General features: G+C 38.0%; 2 protein-coding genes across 2 annotated transcripts; one reads left to right on the plus strand and one right to left on the minus strand.

The window, feature by feature from the left end:
- Positions 1-5627: 5627 nt before the first annotated feature.
- Positions 5628-10472, plus strand: LOC121794869. The gene is made up of 7 exons (XM_042193276.1): positions 5628-6080; positions 6249-6397; positions 6459-6701; positions 6816-7068; positions 9734-9766; positions 9921-10028; positions 10125-10472. The coding sequence occupies exons 1-7, from the start codon at positions 5628-5630 to the stop codon at positions 10320-10322; spliced, it is 1437 nt and encodes a 478-aa protein (XP_042049210.1). The 3' UTR covers positions 10323-10472.
- A 4789-nt stretch (positions 10473-15261) lies between these two features.
- LOC121742236 (polyol transporter 5-like) lies at positions 15262-17721 on the minus strand. Its single transcript, XM_042135325.1, has 3 exons — positions 17555-17721; positions 17124-17486; positions 15262-16481 (listed from the first exon to the last, which is right to left on the minus strand). The coding sequence occupies exons 1-3, from the start codon at positions 17670-17672 to the stop codon at positions 15406-15408; spliced, it is 1557 nt and encodes a 518-aa protein (XP_041991259.1). The 5' UTR covers positions 17673-17721; the 3' UTR covers positions 15262-15405.
- Between the last annotated feature and the right edge of the window lie 2244 nt (positions 17722-19965).

Consider the following 19965-nt stretch of genomic DNA (forward strand, 5'->3'; position numbering starts at 1 on the left):
TAAACTTTTTTATTAGTTTTGAATATTAAATAAAATTCAGCATTGAGGTAAGTCAACTAAAATCCTTTTAGTATTTTGCAAATTTGAAGGGATGAGTTTAAATTTTGATAAAATGGTAAAGAAATATACTCATTCTTGTTATAGGAGGAATAATTATGTAACGGTTAATCTACATAATTAATTACTAGTGTGATGTAGTAATCATTCCTTAAATGTATATATGTTGATTGAAAACTTAATATTTCCTAAATGATCAATAAAAGGGTAAGTATGTAATACATTACTTGAATTAATAATTATAAATGCAAAATACCTAAAATGTCCAATTTTTTGTTAATTTATCACTACCCTATTAAAATACAAGTTGAATATATTATGATATGTATGGAGTAAGCGGATATTTGTTGGACTAATACTTTTTGTCCATTTCCAGGGTAGGAGAAACCCATAGTTCTTCGTAAAACAGAAGAGGCGTTTTCTTCTTTAATTAAATTTGAAGATTATATTCAGCCTCTGATGACAAGTGCCACATACATTTTGTGGGTAACAGTTTTCTATTGCACATGTCATGTAACCTTTTTAATCACATACTACTATAATATCTCATCGAGATGCTTGTTTTTTTAATCTGAATTGCTAAGTAGGCAAGGTTTTTTCCAAGGCATGCAAATAAAAGTTATACTTCGTCTAAATTATTGAACGTCACTACTACTCCATTTATAATTCTTGGAGTTATATTTTGTAATTTGACAGAATAAGATCATATATGCAGCTTAAATTAAACAATGAATATATATATATATATTAATATACATTAATAATCAATCTATAATGCATAAACGTTTAATTCTTAAAGGATACTTAATTAAGGACAATTCATTCTTAATTGAGAATATATATATATATATATATATATTGTATAACGGATGTGTTCAAGTGTCATAAGAGTCTTCCATCCCCAATAAAACTTTTTCTTCTATATTTGTGATTAGATCTGAATCAGTATTAAATCTTTATACTCGCTCCGTCCCACTACAAGTGATCAACTTTCCATTTTGGATTATCCCACCACAAGTGATCAATTCAATTTTAAAAAAAAAAACAAAACTTTAACACTCTCTTACTTTATTATCTCCTTTTACTTTATTCTCTCTTCACTTCTCTTACTTTTATTCTTTCATACTTTATTCTCTTTACTTTAACTCAATATATAAAATTTTTTTAAATCCATTGCCCAAAAGAAATCTTCACTTGTGGTGGGACGGAGGGAGTATAACTCTGAGAGTATATATATGAATCAAATTGTTGCATGCGTTGGATATTGGTTTGGGGAGTTGACATTACTTAAAAAGGTGAAGTAGATAAGTACAATGTACGTGTTAGAAATGCTGTTTGTACTATTCTCTAACCACCCAATATTTATCCCCATACCAGCATGTCAACTCAACTTTCTCCATCCCCACATTAATTCACATACACCATCATTGCCTCTGTATGCAATAGTGAGCTTATTCTGCACTGTAGATTTCAATTAGGACAGTCCAAATTTTACTAATAAAGTTAGTTGGAGTATGTTAAAATTCAAAATTATGATGTACTTAATAAAGTTAGATATATAATGGCAAAGAGACAACATGTTTTGATGCGTTTGTCCTAAAGTATTTGATGTATCGAGATATTTCAAACCATGTATAGTGTATGAGGGGGTGTATAATAAGTTCTAAATTTTATAGGAAAAAAAAATAAGTTTAACCTGAAATATGTAATAGGACTAATTCAGATTATATTCAGGATGAATATCAACCAGAATGTGTGGGGATTCAAATCTAATCTAAAATCTAGTGGAGTGATCTCATGATTGCATTCTGCTACATAGGTTTTCACTCCACCTTCATTATCTGAAAGTTTTTCAAAGTTGTCTTTATTTATAAATTGAAATTATACAATTTTATGTGTTGCAAGTGTTGACTTTGGGAGAAGGTTCTAGGAGTAACTATATAAATAAACTATGCAGCTTTCGTTTTTCTATTTTACTTAAATCTTATCTTCTGACTGTATATGTTGCCAAGTGCATAATTATTAGTATTATTATATACTCCTAATACACTCTCTTGATATTTTGACTAACATTTTTTATTCTACGCGCTTCCAAAAGTTGACTTTTTTTCAAATCATTTTCCAACTCATTAAACAAAACACCAAAACCCTCATTTATTTTTTTATATTAGTTAGTTGCAGTTTTAAATGGATAGATTTGCTATACCAATTTATGAATGATTTCATAAAATTTGGGTGGCCAGGCCAAGGCCAGGGCCAGGCCAATACTTTACATCTAGATACGTGGCATATTATATTAAAAATGGCAACCAGTCTATAAAATAAAGACACAAGACATCCCTCAAAAAAAAAAGAACAACAAAGCTAGTGCTAACTGTGTAAACTGGCCAGTTCAGTTGACTATGTGTTATTTATATATTCTGATTCACATAAAGACAATAGTTTCTTTAATTCTATGGGCTAATATATAATAGTCACAAAAGACTTTTGAAAACACAAAGGTTAGGGTATTTAAATGCTTCATTTACGAAATTTATTAGTGGTGAAGTGAACCTGGTATTAAAAACTGAGTTAAATTGGGTAAAGTAGGAAAAAGAAAGAGAATATGTTAATAAAATAGGAGAAAGAAAAAATAAAAGTGAATAATAATTTTATTTTTAGAAAAGATAAAAGTGAATAATAATTTTATTTTTAGAGTGAACTACCTCAAAAGTCTCTAACGTTTCCAGTTGTGATACTGCATGCCTCTAACAAAAAAATATATCTCCAGACAACCCTAACCTTAAACATAATCACATATCGTGTTTTTTGTGACTATATTGCCCTTTAGCCCTAAAAGGGCATTTAGGTCAGTTCAGTTAAATGTCTGACATGGGCCAGGCCTGCATGCTGTCACGCTTACTGTGACTGACGCAAGTGATGGTTGGGTTGGCCGGCGATTTGACATAATTTGCGGCCATTACGTATTGTTCACATAAAAACTTGGGGCGGGTATTTTGAAACCATTTCAAAATATTCACAAGTTAACTCTAAACTTCCCTCCACACCACTTAACTCCCACACCACTTAACTCCCACACCCGTACTCAGTAACCTCCATTTGTCATTGTTGGCTCTTGCATGAATGGCGCCAAAACGGAAGCGGGCTGGGTCCTCTGGTGCTTCCTCCTCGTGAAATGGGTCTAGGCGTAAAACACATCCCGCACCACCGCCATCGCCACCACGACCACATAGACGTGTACCAGAGGTCATCGATGTCGACACAGAAACCTGGGATGTCTGAGATCCTGATCTGGATTTTTTCTATCCCGAAGAAGAATACAGTAAGTTAGGGTTGAAAATCGCATTTTACAATTTCAGTTATAGATAGTCTCGGTTTGTGATTTAGGGCTCCAAAATTTGTACATTTTGATAATTTAGATCCATGTCTTGGTTTGATATAATTCCGTTTCTCAGTTTGTCAGAAGTTAGGTTATTTAATTTTTGTCTGATTTTTAATATTCTTAACAGGGGACGCTCCTGGGAAGTTTTCCGTTGCTTTCCATCATGGTGGTTCGTTTTTCGAAACCAAAGAAGAGAATAAGTATGTTGGGGGATATTTGACTTTCTTCGACGACTGCGACATTAACCACTTCGTGCTGATAGACTTGTCTAGTATGTTACTTAAGTTGAGGTATGACATGAAGACAATATGCGAGTTTTATTACTGTCATCTAAAGTATAGTCCTGGGTGTGAGGCCAAAGTAATAGGAGGCCATTTGATGCCCATTGTGGATGATGCACACCTAATTGAATTCCTCAAGGTTGCTGGTACTAGCACAAAGCTAGTTCACATATACGTGTTGGAGATTACTCGGGCGGCCGCTATACTAAAAAAGATAAAAGATGAAGTGCAAGAGGTTCTCAAATTCTGGCCGGCGAAATCCGCATGAGTGATTATTGAAGAGATTGAAGAAGCTCAACCAAATGTCACAAAGCGTCCACCGAGAAGGAAGAGAATGCATGAGCATGTGGTGGTGCAAAAAAAGCAGCCTTTGATGATTGGGTGGTATGTTAAAGACGTAGAGTTCGATGAATTTCTTATAAAAAGTCTAGAAGTTGACCGTGCTAAGAGGAAAAGGGACGACGAGGTAGCACGTCAAAATTTGGAGAAAGTCTTTGAAGAGGTATCATCCGAAGCAGTACCGTTCGAGTCCACAGTCTTTGCGTCAGAAGCTATGGAAAAAGTATCAGATGCTATACCATCGTTGTTTGAGGTCGAAGTTATGCCACAAGTTGAAGCAGCCCAGAAGTTGTTGAAGCTATACCACAAGCAATACCAGACGTTGTTGAAGCTGTGGCAGATGGTGGAGAAGTTGGAGGAGAAGACTTCCATGCACACGTGCAAGAGGTAATTGGTTGTGATTTGCAATAAATGAGTATGATATATTACCCCCACGTTTGTGAGTTGTGATTTACATGAATGAATTAGTACCCCATTTGTGATTTAGTTCTATTCTGTTTGTGTTCATTTGTGTTTACTTTTGTCAGTGTGTTGATTGGGTTTTGTTTTGCGTAGGATGTACTTGGTACGTCAAAATTTGGAGATGCAACTGTCGGTGTCAATGCACTAGAAGATGTGTACCAACCGGTCATGGACGATGGGTGTCAACCTCAAGCGGACATACGGGTTGACAGTTCATTCTTCCCGATTGTTGAGGACATTACCCATGAACAGTTCATAGCCGAAGTTGAGACCCATGTGCAAGAGTCAGCTCCAACTACTATAGTTACATATGACTCCGAACCAACTGCAGGAGAAGTACCCCAATAAGTTACCCAAGGTGATGATGATGAGGATGTGGTCGGCCATTTTATCTATTTGGCAAACATGTGTCAAGATGAGCATCTATTTACATCCTATTATGAATCTCTATGTCAGCAATAACCGGAACAATAAGATGAACAACAACGGAATGCAGATGCGGAGACCGAACAACAGGGGTCTGGACAACAGAATGGTGAGGACAGTGGAGGGTCCAAGAAAATGCGAAAGTATTCCCCTGTTGTAGAACAAAGGAACTCGACGGATGCAAACTCACTACGCGAGCAAGATACAGTGGATGAGCTACAAGATCTGCAGGATCTTGAAGATTTGGAGGGGTTAAAGAAGAAGGGTATAAAGTACACCCCATTCAAGCTGACCAATGAGCTTCCAGTTTGGAAGCCTGGTGATATTTTTAAGGATCGGGATTTCTTCTACCAGGTCATTCGCCAGTACGCGATAATGACCAGGCGAAATGTTCATGTATCCAAAAATGATGGCAAGAGACTCTGTGCCATTTGTAGAGGCAAGACATGTGAATGGTATGTGTATGCAAGGAAGATCGAAACCCACAACAATACCGATTATGTGGTAGTGAATATGCAGAGAGATTATGCTCACACGTGCTCGCAAGTGCTGGCTCAGAGATGGCTCACGGCCAAGTGGCTAGTTGAGCATTACATGGAGAAACCAAAGCGAATCCCTACATTCCATTGGCAGCTATACGGCAGTGTGTGGATGAGGAGTTCGGCCTGAAAGTTGGTAGGATGAAGGCATACCGCGCAAGAGACAGTGCCTTAGAAGGTATCTTTGGCAAGGCTGGACTCCAATACCGGAGACTGTTCGACTACAAATCTGAATTGGAACGGACACATCCTAGTTGGAGTGTGCATATACACTACAAAAACTTCAGGGATCCTGAAGCTGACGGCCCGAGATTCTTGAGGTTTTACTATTGCCTCGGGCCATTGAAAAATGGCTGGATGCGTTTTTGCCGTCCAATTATTTTATTGGATTCCTGTTTCTTGAGACGTATGTACCGAGGGCAACTTATGACGACCATGAGAATTGATCCAAACAACGGTTGGTGGCCTATTGCGTGGGCGGTGACTGAGGCTGAGAGCTATGATCAGTGGAAATGGTTCCTCGTCTACCTAGCAGAGGACCTTCACATACATGAGAATGCCCCAAGATTTGTCTTCATGTCTGATCAGCAAAAGGTACAAGTAATGTGATTTCAATTAAAAGTGTATACTGCAATTGTGATTTCAGTTAAAAGTGTATACTTTAGCTGTGATTTAACCATATAGACTAGCGTTTGTGATTATAGATTTTGTGTTGTGGCTTATACATGTCCTAATGGGTGTTGTGTTACATGAATTTGGTAGGGTCTTGCAAAAGCCATCGTTGAGGATTTCCCACAGAGCGAGCATCGCTTATGTGTTCAGCACATCTACAACAACTTCAAGAAGAGATTCATCGGGGAGAATTTTAAGGAAATACTGTGGGAGCTTGCATCGAGTACAACCCACGAACAGTACGTGGAGAGGATGGATGCGTTGCGTTATATATCCCCAAGCGCATCAATACCTACTCAGTGTTGCTCCAAAAGAAAAATGGGTGAAGACATATTTCCCTTCACATGCTTGCTGTGATGTTATCCTCTACAATATCTACGAGACCTTTAATTCGAAGATAGCAATTGCTCGCGAGTTGTCCATTATCACCATGTTAGAGGAGATCCGGACGAGTCAAATGGAGAGGATTCAGATCAGAGGCCAGTGGATCAAGGCATACGATCACGCACTGCCGCCCGTTATCAAAGAGATCGTGGATAAGTTGTACGTGAGGGCTTCTTCCTGGAGATCAACATGGAACGGAGAGGATTTGTACCAAGTGTCGGGACCGTCAGGCCAGTATGTAGTGAACATGCGTGAATTTACTTGCTCATGCAGATCATGGAAGCTAACTGGGATCCCGCGCACTCATGCCGTCGGTACAATTAACAAGAATGAGAAGGATGTATCAGACTATGTCTCCAACTATTATTTGCAGTCCATAATGTCGATTCTGTACGAGAATGTCCTGTACCCAATCAATGGGATGGATAATTGGCCCAAGACTTCTGACGTTGGATTTGAACTGGCACCCCCGAGGACAAAGCGACAGCGTGGACGGCCAAAGAAACTGAGGCGTGAAGAGCCCCAGGTTCGTCATCATGAGAATGGATCTGAGTCACTACGACGAACCTTTGTACTCAAATGTCATCGGTGCGGACAAGCTGGTCATAACAGGAGGACATGCACCAATGATCCCCGTGTAGATGCTCGAACCGAAGTTGGACAGAGTTAACAGCCCAGTGAGCCCAGTGAGCCACCCACGACGGATGGCGGTGACAGGGCTGAGTCGTCTACCATGTTTCAAAATCAAGAGGTATTCTTTCAGCACGATTATATGAATTCCCTACCCGTTGGCCTGTATTTTAATGGTTTGTTTGTTACTGGCCAATCTACCTCGTCGGGGACGACCTAGCACACGTCGGTCTACGTGGTCAAACCAAGAGGTAGTAGTCAATTTGACCGGTTTGTTGTTTGTTGTAGACCAATCCCACAGGTACAAGGGCTAGCACACCTCGTACCAGGGCTCAGCCGCAACGCTGTGGCCGTCGCGGGGATCAGGATTGAATAATCGTGGTGATCAAGCTTGGGAACCTGAAAAGTCTAAAAATGGTGTTGGTTTTTTGTTAGTGCTATTGTATGCAGTTAACTGCCTTTTGACAAACATTATGCTTTATGGGAAGGCTCTTATATGTATTTGTAGTTAACTGCATTTTTTGTCTGTATTTTTGTACTGTACTTTTGTGTATCCTTTATGGGAGAAGACCCTTCTTCTGTGTTGATAACTACATAAACATATGTTATTAATTGAGTAATGCATATTTTAACTTTGTCTGTAGGATGTTATTTCACAAAAAGTCTTGTACGTCGGGTGTTATTAATTGAGTAATGCCTATTTTAACTTTGTACGTAGGGTGTTATTTCCCAAAAAGTTTAGTACGTCGAGTGTTTTTCAACAAAACGTTTTGTACGTGCGGTGGTATTTCACCAAAAGCTGGGTACTTAAGTCGCTGTTATAAAACTTCATTCGAGAACTACATTCGTGACTGTAAGTGCAGTGAAACTTCAAACTTCATTCGGGAACTTCATGCGTGACTGTAAAACTTCATTCGTGTACAACAATTAAAGTGTCTCTTATTTACCTACCCCTTATAAATGCAGTGAAACTGCAAACGTGTAGTACTGAAAAAGCTCCTCTTATTGATTGGAGAAGAAAAGTGTTACCATTACATTAGGAAAATAATTACAACACATAACAATTTCTACATTAAGACGTACACACTCCTCGGTCTTCATGCTCAGTTTTAACTTCAGCTCTTCACATTCGTCACTTTTCAAATGCAATTTATCTTCAAGAACACACACCTCAATATTCTTACATCGGAGTTGTTCTTCAAACCTGTCTCGTTCGAGCTTGATTCTTTGAAAGTAAGTGTCTTGGCTTGGCAATAGACTCGCATCAAACCAACGAAAGACTCTGCAATCATCTTTCTTCCATATTGGACAACGATAGTAACGTCGACCAGGATTAGTAGCCGTCCTAGATATCACTAGCTCAGCCTCAAGATCATGCTTACAGTTCACAATCTGTGGACGAGGCCAATCCCAATTGAAACTTGACCCAAAAGATTGAGAACTAGAAGAAGACATTGCAACTGGGACCTGAATTGAAAATTAAAACCAAAAATATTTTCATAACTCATACGCTATTATTTGTCAAACGAATCCCCAAGAACTGGAATGACACAGCCCAAAATTGGAACGACAGACATAAACCCTAAACTGAACACAACCAAAATCAACCGCAGGAACTCACAAAAAGCATCCTACAGTTAACCGGTCACAAAAAAACATCTTAAATTACCTAAATTGCAATGTGAAACTCAGCGATAGGGATGAAAACACCCTAAATTGAACACAACCAAAATCAGCCGCATGAACTCACAAAAATCATCCTACATTTTACCGGTCACAGTGGAAGAACTTACCTAAATTGCGATGTGAAACTCAGCGATAGGGATGAATGAACCCTAAATTGCGAGTGCAGGAATGAAAATGGGGAAATGAAAATGTGAGAATGTGTGACTTACAATTTGTATATATCGTCGGGAAAGTTGAAGTGTGAGAAATGAAATGAGTTATGAACTGTGCGATTACAGAGGGTAGGGCTGCAACGCCAGTTGAGGTCTGCAGTGTAGGTCCCCAGGTTAAAGGTAAGTTGATTAAAATGCCCCTGAAGGCATTTGGGCATTTTGGTCCGAAAAATGGCTACAAATATACGATATGTGATTATGTTTAAGGTTAGGGTTGTCTGGCGATATTTTTTTTTGTTAGAGGCCTGCAGTGTCACAACTGGCATATGCGGACCCAAAGTGTAAGGGGGAGGGGCTTAAGCCCTCAATGAAATATTTTTTTAAACTTTTTTCTATTATTTTTTTTTTAAATTTAGTCAAGTTTAGTGTAAGTTATAGTTTAAAAGCCCCTACAAATTATCTAAATTATTCAAAAATATACATCAAAATAAAATTTAGAAATCCCTATGGAAGATTATTTCTGCGTCCGCCCTGACAACTGGAAACGTTAGGGACTTTTGAGGTAGTTCACTCTTATTTTTATTATGAGACTAATTTGGATGGACGGAAGAAATGGAAATATAGAACTGTTTTTTCTGAACATTTGAATCGAAAATTTTAAATCGTTAAAGGAACCTTTATATTTTGACAAAAATCTTAATCATAAAATGACTAATTAATTAGTCAGTAAGATTGGGAACAAATTGCAGGTGGCAGGTAAGAAATTACTATGTAGGAGAACTCTATTAATGCATATTCAAACAATAGCTACCACTACCGATTTTTTGTCAATTGTTATTCAAATTCCATAACGTGGAGTGTTGACTTTCTGATTATCATCTCCTTTAATTTGTCCGAATCTTTATTGCAGTTTAGTTTGTCTATAAATAGGAAGTCAGAGGTTGTACAGTTGACAGCAGCAAAGAAGATGGAAAAGAGCAAAGCATTCTCAGCTTCATTCCTTGTCTGTCTTCTCATGGTAATCAATTAATCATGTTTAGCCCAACATCTCTAGCTAGTTTCATATTTTGTTGAATAATTAATTAGTTAACAAAATTTGATGTGTTGGGTGCAGTTTGCTTATGTGTGTGATGCAAGGAAAGAGCCAGGAGAGGTGTGGAAGGCTGTGATGGATGAAGAGACTATGCCTAACGCAATCAAAGATCTTATGGATTTGGGCTCGAATCGTTTCGTTAGGGATTTTGATGTAAAGCCTAATGTTATAATATATCACAGCCGTGAGCATGCTCATACTGAAATCGAAGGTAATTAGGTGTCGGTCGTTATATAATAAATCAAATTTGTAGCATATGAAAGGGTTTGAGTGTGGTAGTGGTTACTCAATTTGTTTTAATCCCCTATGCTTTGATAGTTTGAATATGTTGCTTTTTTTTTCTGTAGAATAAGAATTTGTTTGCTTTAATTATCTGTATATACACATTTAGTAGTACTATATATGCTTGCAACGAGGACTGGATAGAATTGATATTTTATGGTGAAATATAACAGATATACATAATCTTATATTTTCAAGAGAAATGATTTACCTGGAACTAAATTTGATGAAGAAAGGTTACAAGTACAGACCGTTTGAATTAGTATATTCTAACTTTATTTTTTATTTTTTTGCAAATTTTATTGCTCGAAATTCAGACATCAACAACCTTAAATATTCTCAGCACATATACTGAAAATCGAGATTTGCATTTTGCAACACATATATTAAGAACCAAGAAATGAGTTAATGTTTCAGGGAGTAATATTTTTGAGAGATTTCCTTCTATGCTACGTAAATATCAATTTCACTTTTCATCAACACCCTTTCTTCAAGAATTTGAGCAGACGAGTACTTTCGCAGTTTATTCATTTTTTCTGTCTGGTAATAATCAATCTATCCTTGTGCACACTGCCAGTGGCGGATCTAGGGGGGGCAGGAGGGGGCGGTCGCCCCCTCCGCGCGACTATTTTTCTCTTATCGGGATGTAAATTTACCATGTCCGCCCCCTCCGTTTGCCTCCGGCGTCGCCCCGAACAACAAAAAAAATAGCCATGTCCGCACTAAACCAAGCTAATACTATATATTCCGCCCCCTCCATTTTCGGATCCTGGATCCGCCACTGCACACTGCATTCTAATTTTAGTTAATAGGGATGCATTATGGTTAATAAATGAAATTCTGTAAAAATTCAAAGCAAATCTCAGTCCTTGGATCCTTAGATTGAATGGTTGTGATAATAATATCCGTGCTACATTATTACACTAAATGTGTTATATTATTAGCTGAGCTACATTATTAGACTAAAACGCGTTACATTATTAGGCGAACTACATTATTAGACTACACCATCTACATTATTAGATGACACGTGACATTAATCTAACGGTTACATCACAAGATCCGCTGAGATTTGTTTTGATTATTGACAGAATTTCACTTATGGATTTGATCACATCCCCTGGTTAATATATCTAAATTTTTAATAAACTGTAGTGGAAAAACAATGAAATTTAATCCAATTTTCTTCAAGTTTTTAATAAAAGACAATTCGCGATTGGACTTTCAGTTACTTGTAAATTGCGTGAAAGTGAACCACAACTTGGATAAGAACGAAAGTGGGAAAAGATTAAACCGAACAAGTAAAAATTCATAATATTGAATTCTTAATTTATTATGGCGCCGTTCGGTTACTCGAACTTATGCCAGGATTGCATATAATCTGGTGTTCGGTTGGTCAATATCCACCAAAATTCGGCCCGCAACTCAGAGTCATGGCCCGACGAAGCCCAAGATTGAAGAATATGGCTTTAATCCCATACAATCCATCTCACACCCCGACTATTTTTGTCTCTACAGTAGTACATCCCTTTCTCTCTCTTCTATCACTAGCGGTGACGGGCATTCTTACTTTTTTTGACAATTTTTTTTATTAAAGGTTTTTTTTAACAATTGTTTTTTAAGTCGATGAGGTTATAAATGGTTAATGGATATTATCAATTCTTCATGAATGAGATTTACTGGGTTGTATTGTCCGACTATTTATGTAGTGCTCATACTTCATAATAATTAAATATAGTAAGTTTTTAATTAATATTTTATTGGAATATATAATTAATTAATATTTATTTATTGTTTCAGATAATGAATAGTTTTAAATTGTTTTGTAAATTTTATAATAAATAAATTAATTAATTGTAATATTTGTATTAATTTCATCAACCAAACTTTTAACTTATGTTGTGTCTTAGACATAGTCTCTTCAACCAAACATCAATATAAAATTTAGTAGTACTAATTTAGTCCAAGACAAGGCCCATCTTACCTTATCCTATATTGAATCTCATACTATTTTATCTTTCAAACCGAATAGTACCTATATAGATAAAGTATAGCTCTTATTTTCATTAGTCACTTGTGGCATCAGCTTGACATAAATTTCTTTCTTATTTATGGATAATTTACGCATCGCGCTTCTATAGACTCATTTGGTTTTAGTTCATTCATGTGGAACGTATCTCTCGAAGAGAGAGAATGAAATAACCCCCCTAAATGTAGCCATTTAGTTTGTTGTGTTGCAAGGAGTACTCCATTGATTTGGACTGACATCAAATTATCCATATATTTGTAGATTAAGATTAATAGACGAGGCCATAAAATTATACTCTAGTAGATTTATTTTTTATATGGGCCAATCCTTCAAAGCCCACTAATACTTTCCACTCGAAACGTTGGATTTAGTCCCGTTTTAGAGTTTAGTTGATGTTGTAAATATTATACTACTACTAATGTAATTTATTTTGTGAGCAAATGAAATTAAATTTAAAGGTCATGTTACATAGAACTCGAACCTTTTTAGTTGATATTGTACTTTTTTTTGATGAGCAAATGAAATTAAATTTAAAGGTTACACCACAGAAGACTCGAATCCAAGACGTTCAGCTGCAACCATTATCTCTTTATTTTACTGCTTGGACAACTCACACACACTGATTAAATAAAATGAAAATAAAAGCAAATGGGCTTTTATTAAACAAAAAAAATATTATGAGAGGCTAATTTGATTAATAAGGATAACTCTTCCTAGACTAATTTGTTTAAAAACATAGTATTTATATCACACTTTCTTTTTTAGTTTGTCCCACAAAAGATGTCACATTTCTTTTTTTGGGAAAAGCTCTGTCTCACATAATATAAATATACTATTTTCTCTCACCACCTAATAGACAAAACAACATCACCTAAAATCACATGTCAATTTCTAAGTATGTCATCTATTATGGGACGGAGGGAGTAGTTCACTTATTATCTGTTTTTTTTTTATGAATCAATCAATAAAATAGCAAAAGTAAACATACAAGCATTACTCGGGCATACCCGAGGGGTACAACCAACTAGCCTAGGCTAGCGAGCTGGGGAGGGGGAAGTAACGAAATACACACGAACTTGGGCATTCCCAAGGGCTTGTACTAAGACTATTACAACAACAAAAAGACCTTGAGGTTTAGAAGAGGATCCTACCCAGCCTAATGGCTTAGACAAACGTCCTTGCCATGTAAAGATTACACATCAACATAGGCATACCTATGTGGGATAGTCCGGGTCTATCCCGAAACCGCAACAAAGACCCTCCAACGGTGGAGGGCGGGCCTCGTTAAAACCTCTTGGGGCAAAACCCAAATGGGAAAAATCCCCAAGAGGAAAAAGAGTACCCTAAGTGGGGGAAGGGGTTGTGGGACGCTTGAAGTAAGTAAGAGGCTCACAAGCCTTGATCTTGAGTGCAATTGTTAATCATACAAAGCAACGCCAACCCGACTGCCAGGGTAAGAGGGGGGTTCAAATTTGCGGGGGTGGCTCAGAGATGGCTCGGGGGAATTGCAGCAGGGTGTCCAAAGGCTCGGGACAAGCGTAGGGTGGGGATAAGTTCGGGCCATTCACGAACCAGTGTGTGCGTTGCTTGAGCCTTTGGTGAAAAATAAGCCCAGCATGTCCCATGGCTCGAGCCAAGCTCGGGAAAGCGAATCTGAGGCGGCTCGTAGGAACTCAAGTTTATCGTGGGAAAATGAATGTCATACTGGTCGGGACGGAAAACTGGGCACAATCTTATATAGGGAGACCGAGAAAAGGAAAAGGTGTGGCGCCAAGGGTGGAGCCAAGCACCTAACCGCGGGCATAGCGACACAAGAGAAGGAAAGATGGGGCAATACACGGCAAAATGGTCAGGAGGGCAATCTTTGTGTGGGCTAAGGCACGTGTAAATGGCTAGCAATCGAGCCTTCTTCTCGGTCAATGAACTACGACCATTAAAAGATGTGGCCCCAATAAGATTGGAAAGTGGGTGTCAAAAAAGGAGGGAAAAGTCGGGAAGGTCCCATAAGTATACCCAAGTAGCCATCCTACCTTGCGGTAACCCCACATAGGCAGTGGCGAAGACCCCGAGCCAAGGGAAATCCCTTGGTGCCATTTTATATTCCATCATGCAACAATGAGCTGGGTACAAAACAATGAGAGGAACGTAATACAAGCAGAATGAAAACCTTGCAATTTCATGTTGTCCCCTCACGTTCCAAGGTGTCGCTGAACAAGCTCTTCCGGGTACATGGAGTACAGTGTGGCATAAGTGGTCTTCTTGACTTCAAAAACAATATGTCTTGGTTCGAAAGTTGTCCCATCATGGACGAGAGCATTGCGAGCCTTTCATATAAGACTCACTGTCGCCATAAGTTCACTTATTATCTGTGATTTCATGGATGGGACATGGCGTTATTCCTTTCAGACCATAGCCAAATTACTTTCCACAAACAAACAAAAGAACTATTGCTAGTCCATAACTTTGGACAATAAAATGAAATGGTACATCTAACGACGACTACTCTGTCAATAAATTCCAACTCACTATTAATGTCATGTCTTATTAACAATTATTGCAATATGATGTCATTGTTTTCCAAGACTGTTTCTTAAATTTATTTTAGACCAATGACAACCAAGAAAACAGATAGGTTGCCAACTTTTTTCTTTATATAATTGGTCTATATTTCTTGATATACTTTTCAGTTTTCTTATGTTGGTTTCTTTATCTTTTCCGTTTCTATTTTGTTACTATTACCAATTACCACACTCTGTGAAGGATGTGGACTAGATGGTTGAAGTGTAATGTTGGTGTGCATGTATAAAATTAAGATGCAAATAATTTAGCTAGAGACATAAACAACCCTTTGCAATCAATTTACTTTGCTTCTTTAGTAGTACTAGTAGTAGTATTTCCTTAAATACATGGAACTGCAATTTCTTGTTGTAGTCTTATTTAAATTTGTTGTCTTCCCACCCACCATGCGATAACACTACTCTTCACTTGCAATTAATGGCTCACCACAGCAGTCCCATCATGGTTTTCCTTTTCAATTTGGGCCAGTTGGTTTTCCTTTAATGTCCTTGCTGTCGCCCGCCACCGGAAGAAAGTTCCGAACAAAGTCTCCATCTCCTCAAGAGTCCTCCCCTGCGTCTCGGGGTATAAAAGGTAAAAGAACAAAAGGGCAATTACGGCCAATCCCGTGTAAAGAAAGAAGGCCCCTCCTATGGTGATTGCCTCACTCAGGGACAAAAACGACATTGCCAGCGCCCCACTAGTGACCCGATTCGCTGCGACGCCTATGCTGCACCCTTGCGCCCGCAGCCGCAGCGGGAAAATCTCGGAGCTGTAGACCCACGTGATGGGGCCCATCCCGATCGAGAATAGCGCCACGTAGGCCAGCACCGAAGCCAAGCAGAGAGCGATGGCCCAGATCAATCTCCGCTCCGAATTCTCGATGATGGTTAGCCCAATAGCGAGGCTTAGTAGAGACAGGATCATACCTGCCATACTGGATAAGAGCAGCGGCCTCCTCCCGATCTTATCCAGAAGAAACGTGGCCACTAAGATGAAGAGCGTCTTCACGAATCCGACGGCCATCGTGGCGAGTAGCTGGTGCGTGTCGTCTTTGATGCCCGCGCGTTTGAATATCTCCGGGCTGTAGAGCACGACGGAGTCGATGCCGGTGCACTGCTGGAAGAAGTGGATCCCGACGGCGCACAGCAGGATGTGGCGCACGGCCGGGGTGGGGCGGAAGAGCAGGTCGCGCCATACGCCCTCGCCGTGGCTCTTCTTGGATACGGTCACCACGTCGTCGTCGCAGTCCTGGGGGATCCCGGCGGCCTCCTTGATCTCGGCGAGGCGGAGCTTGGATTCGGCGAGGGAGTCGGAGGTCTTGTCGAGGACGTGCTTGGCGTCGCGGAGGCGGCCCTGCATGACCAGCCACCGCGGCGACTCTGGCATGGCGAGGACGCCTAGGGCGATGAAGACGGAAGGAATGGCGCCCACGCCCAGCATCAGTCGCCACCCTAACTCCAATCGGAGTTTGGAGAAGGCAAAGTTGGAAACATAGCCTAGTAAAATGCCTGCAATAATTAAATCAGTTAGAATAAGTGGTCCCCTAGCTCGATTTAATTGACAGAATATGAAGAGGTAGATAGTCCAAAATCAAATAAATCATCTAATGAAACATATCTAACACTGACATTTTCTAGTGCCTGGTCAACATCATGCATAAATGTTTATGTACAAAATTGGTGCCTCACTATACTTTACTTGCATTAATAGCTGAAACATATGTCATAAACTTAAACTTAAGCATTATACATTAATAAACCTCATACCATAAAAAATAAAAATTAAATGTCGAACTCTTGTATTTTTGGGAAGACATAAATAAGTAGGCTGATCATCATTAATCAAATGAGACGCAAATGATAACCTTAGAAAACAAATAACAGTACCTAATTAATCTCTTGATTGGTATTCACCGACAAGTGTATAATAAAATAGTATGAATAGGCGTGTTAAACATTGTAGTATGTCTCTTCCGACACTTGATTGAAAATTTTCATTACCTACCAATCATAACACGATTCCAGCTCATGTGCATGAGAAAGACAAATATGGACGTAAAATCCAGATGAGATCGAGGACCATAAAATTAATTTATCTAGATAGACACAACTAATATACAAGTATTAAAAGAAGTCACAATGATAACGTACCAAAATTGATGAAGACTTCAGGGAAAGAAGTGAGGAAGCCGCGGGAGGCCGCCGGCGAGACCTCAGCCGTGTAGACGGGCGCTATCATGAGGGCGTAGCCAACGCCAACGCCAGCAACGAAGCGGCCAGCCATGAGGAAGGGGTAGTTGGGGGCGAAGCCCATGAGCAGCGCGCCTACAAAGAAAATGGCCCCGGCAAACACAATGGTGTATCGGCGGCCGATCCAGTCGGAGGTGCGGCCAGCGGCGGCGGAGCCCAGGAGCGAGTAGACGTTGAGAATCCCCATTATCACCTCTTTTTGGGTCCTTGATATGCCAAGGTCTTTCTGTATGTAGAGTATAGCCCCACTCATCACTCCTATATCTGCACGTTGCACAAATAAATTAAAATCCACAATTCATGTTTAATTTAAGGAAGAATAAGAAACATACCGTATCCGAGTAAGATGGAGGTCATGGAAGCCAAGAAAGAACAAGCCATAGCATACTTGTTTCTTTTTGGCTTCGGCGGCGGCTCGAAGGCGCTGATTTGGCCGGCGGCGTCGCCCATAGAGAGAGAATTTAAAATGAGTGGTAGTGATGTGTGAGTGTGAGTGTGAATGTGAATATATATAGATAGAGGGATTATAATCTTCTACTAGTTGAGTTACCTTGCAAGTTGCAATGTATGGTCAAAGATGAATATAATATGGCCAATTTGGGTCGAACGTCTATTTCTTCAATTAACATTTGTGGACAACATTCGAGTATGAGTCATCATTTTGCTAATTCAGTATACTGTATCATTGTGGAAGAAGGGTTCTTCGTCTTGCATCAAACGATAATTTCATATTGCTTTAATTTCCGGGCAACAAAATGCAATACAAAAATGATATTGTTATCTCATACAGAAATTTCACATATACATATCATTATCATTACCGCTCTGTCTATCACTTGAATAATTGGGTCACTTTAGCATAGTAAATGATTTATTGAGTCACTTGATGCAATGATTCTTCTCTCTCCTCTTTTTCTTTTTATGTTGACTTATTGACTTGCTGTTGTGTTAAGTCAATCTAGTTTACTTTGGTGGCTACTGAAGCACATGATTCACTTTAATATATACTCCATTTTTAAGTTCTTTCACAGTATATTTATTTATTTTATTAGTTTTTCTTATCCTTTACTTTAATTCATTAATAGTTAATGTTATTTTCTCTCTGCAGCCTGGACACTATATTTTCTTCGTAAATCTATCAAAAATCAAATAAAACCAAATTTATCAATCTCACAAATATAATCATTTGTGTGTCCCTTAAAGTTGATGCTCCTGACAAGAATATGGCTGTATTTAAAGTTTAAATTAAGTGCACTCTCGAATTAACATGGTACAGTTTGCTTAAAATCTCTTCTCTACTTCGTATAACTGTAAATCATGAATTAAAAATCAAATCAAGATGATTCTTTTCAAATTATAATAAATCTTTCCTGTAGAGTTAGAATTGAAACTTATAAAATGTTGTGTAATAACTAGAAGAAAATCATTTAGTCCAATATATACAATATAGTTCATAAAATATTATAGTTCTCCAGTATCTTTTATTTTTCGTATTCTAAATTTTATCACGGTGATAATAAATTGTATACTTAAAAATCATCTTATAAGTGACAGATTGGTGACATACTCTCTGTTTCAAGAGTTTTGGTTTGACTAGAGTTTGAATATTCAAAGGTTTGAAGTTCAAATAGTTAATTTATCGTTATACTCCCTTCGTCCCATAATAGTTGACATACTCAGATAATGACACAGAATTTTAAGAGATGTTGTTTTGCTTGTTGAGTGGAGAGAAAAACTAATATATTTGTGTTAATGTGAGAGAGAACTCTTTTAAAAAAAATGTGACATCTTTTGTTAAACAAACTAAAAAGGAAACTGTGAGATCTATTATGTAACATAAGTAGTTTTTTTGTACTTAAAAATATAATTAAAAAAATTTAACTAAAACCTTTTGCAATCTGAAAAGTTTCTGGGATAAATATTTGTCCAAATGTGAAATAGTTTTATTTTGTAAAGTTGTGGATAAATTATTAATTTATACTCCTTTCATTTCATTTGTGTTGGATCATAATTTTTTAGCAGTTTTATTCATATTGACACGACACAAACTCGCAACACATTACAACCATATGACAATGTCATGAAATGAAGCATGCATGTTATGGAGGAGATAAGACCGGCCTCCGCGGAGGTGGTGGTCATGGCAATGAAGGCAACAAATGCATCTAATGAAAAATACTAATGAAATTAAAATAGAATCCTAACTCTAAAGTAATAATAATAAAAAAAGAAATACTAATAATAATAATACTAATACTAATACTAATACTAATACTAATACTAATACTAATACTAATAATACTCCTAATTTGTTACTCGAACTCCATTTAAACTCAACTCAGTCCAAATCTAATCAGAAATAATCACGTGCCTATTAGAGGACCCGATACAGATCTGAATATAACAAGGCTTTACAGTCGTGTCAAAAATTATCTACCCTAATCTCAGTGACGAAGCCACTATGGGGCCTGGGGGGCCACTGGGCCCCCCAGCATATGTAATTATTACTATGTATATCCTATCAATTTATATTGCAATCGAGTAGTGCAGACGGTTTGGCCACAAGGCAGTACACATATTGACACATATGCCCATCATTAATTTGTCATTTGCAGTTTAATACCTAATCTTTAGGATCATTACAACTTTAGCAATCTTTGCAATTAATTAGATCCTTCCGATTGATTTCTATATGAAATTACATTTGAGTCTTCGTTTTATTCTTACACTCTTATGTTTAAGA

This window comes from Salvia splendens, chromosome 1 (genome assembly GCF_004379255.2).
Source record: "Salvia splendens isolate huo1 chromosome 1, SspV2, whole genome shotgun sequence".
In the NCBI taxonomy this organism is placed as follows: Eukaryota; Viridiplantae; Streptophyta; class Magnoliopsida; order Lamiales; family Lamiaceae; genus Salvia; species Salvia splendens.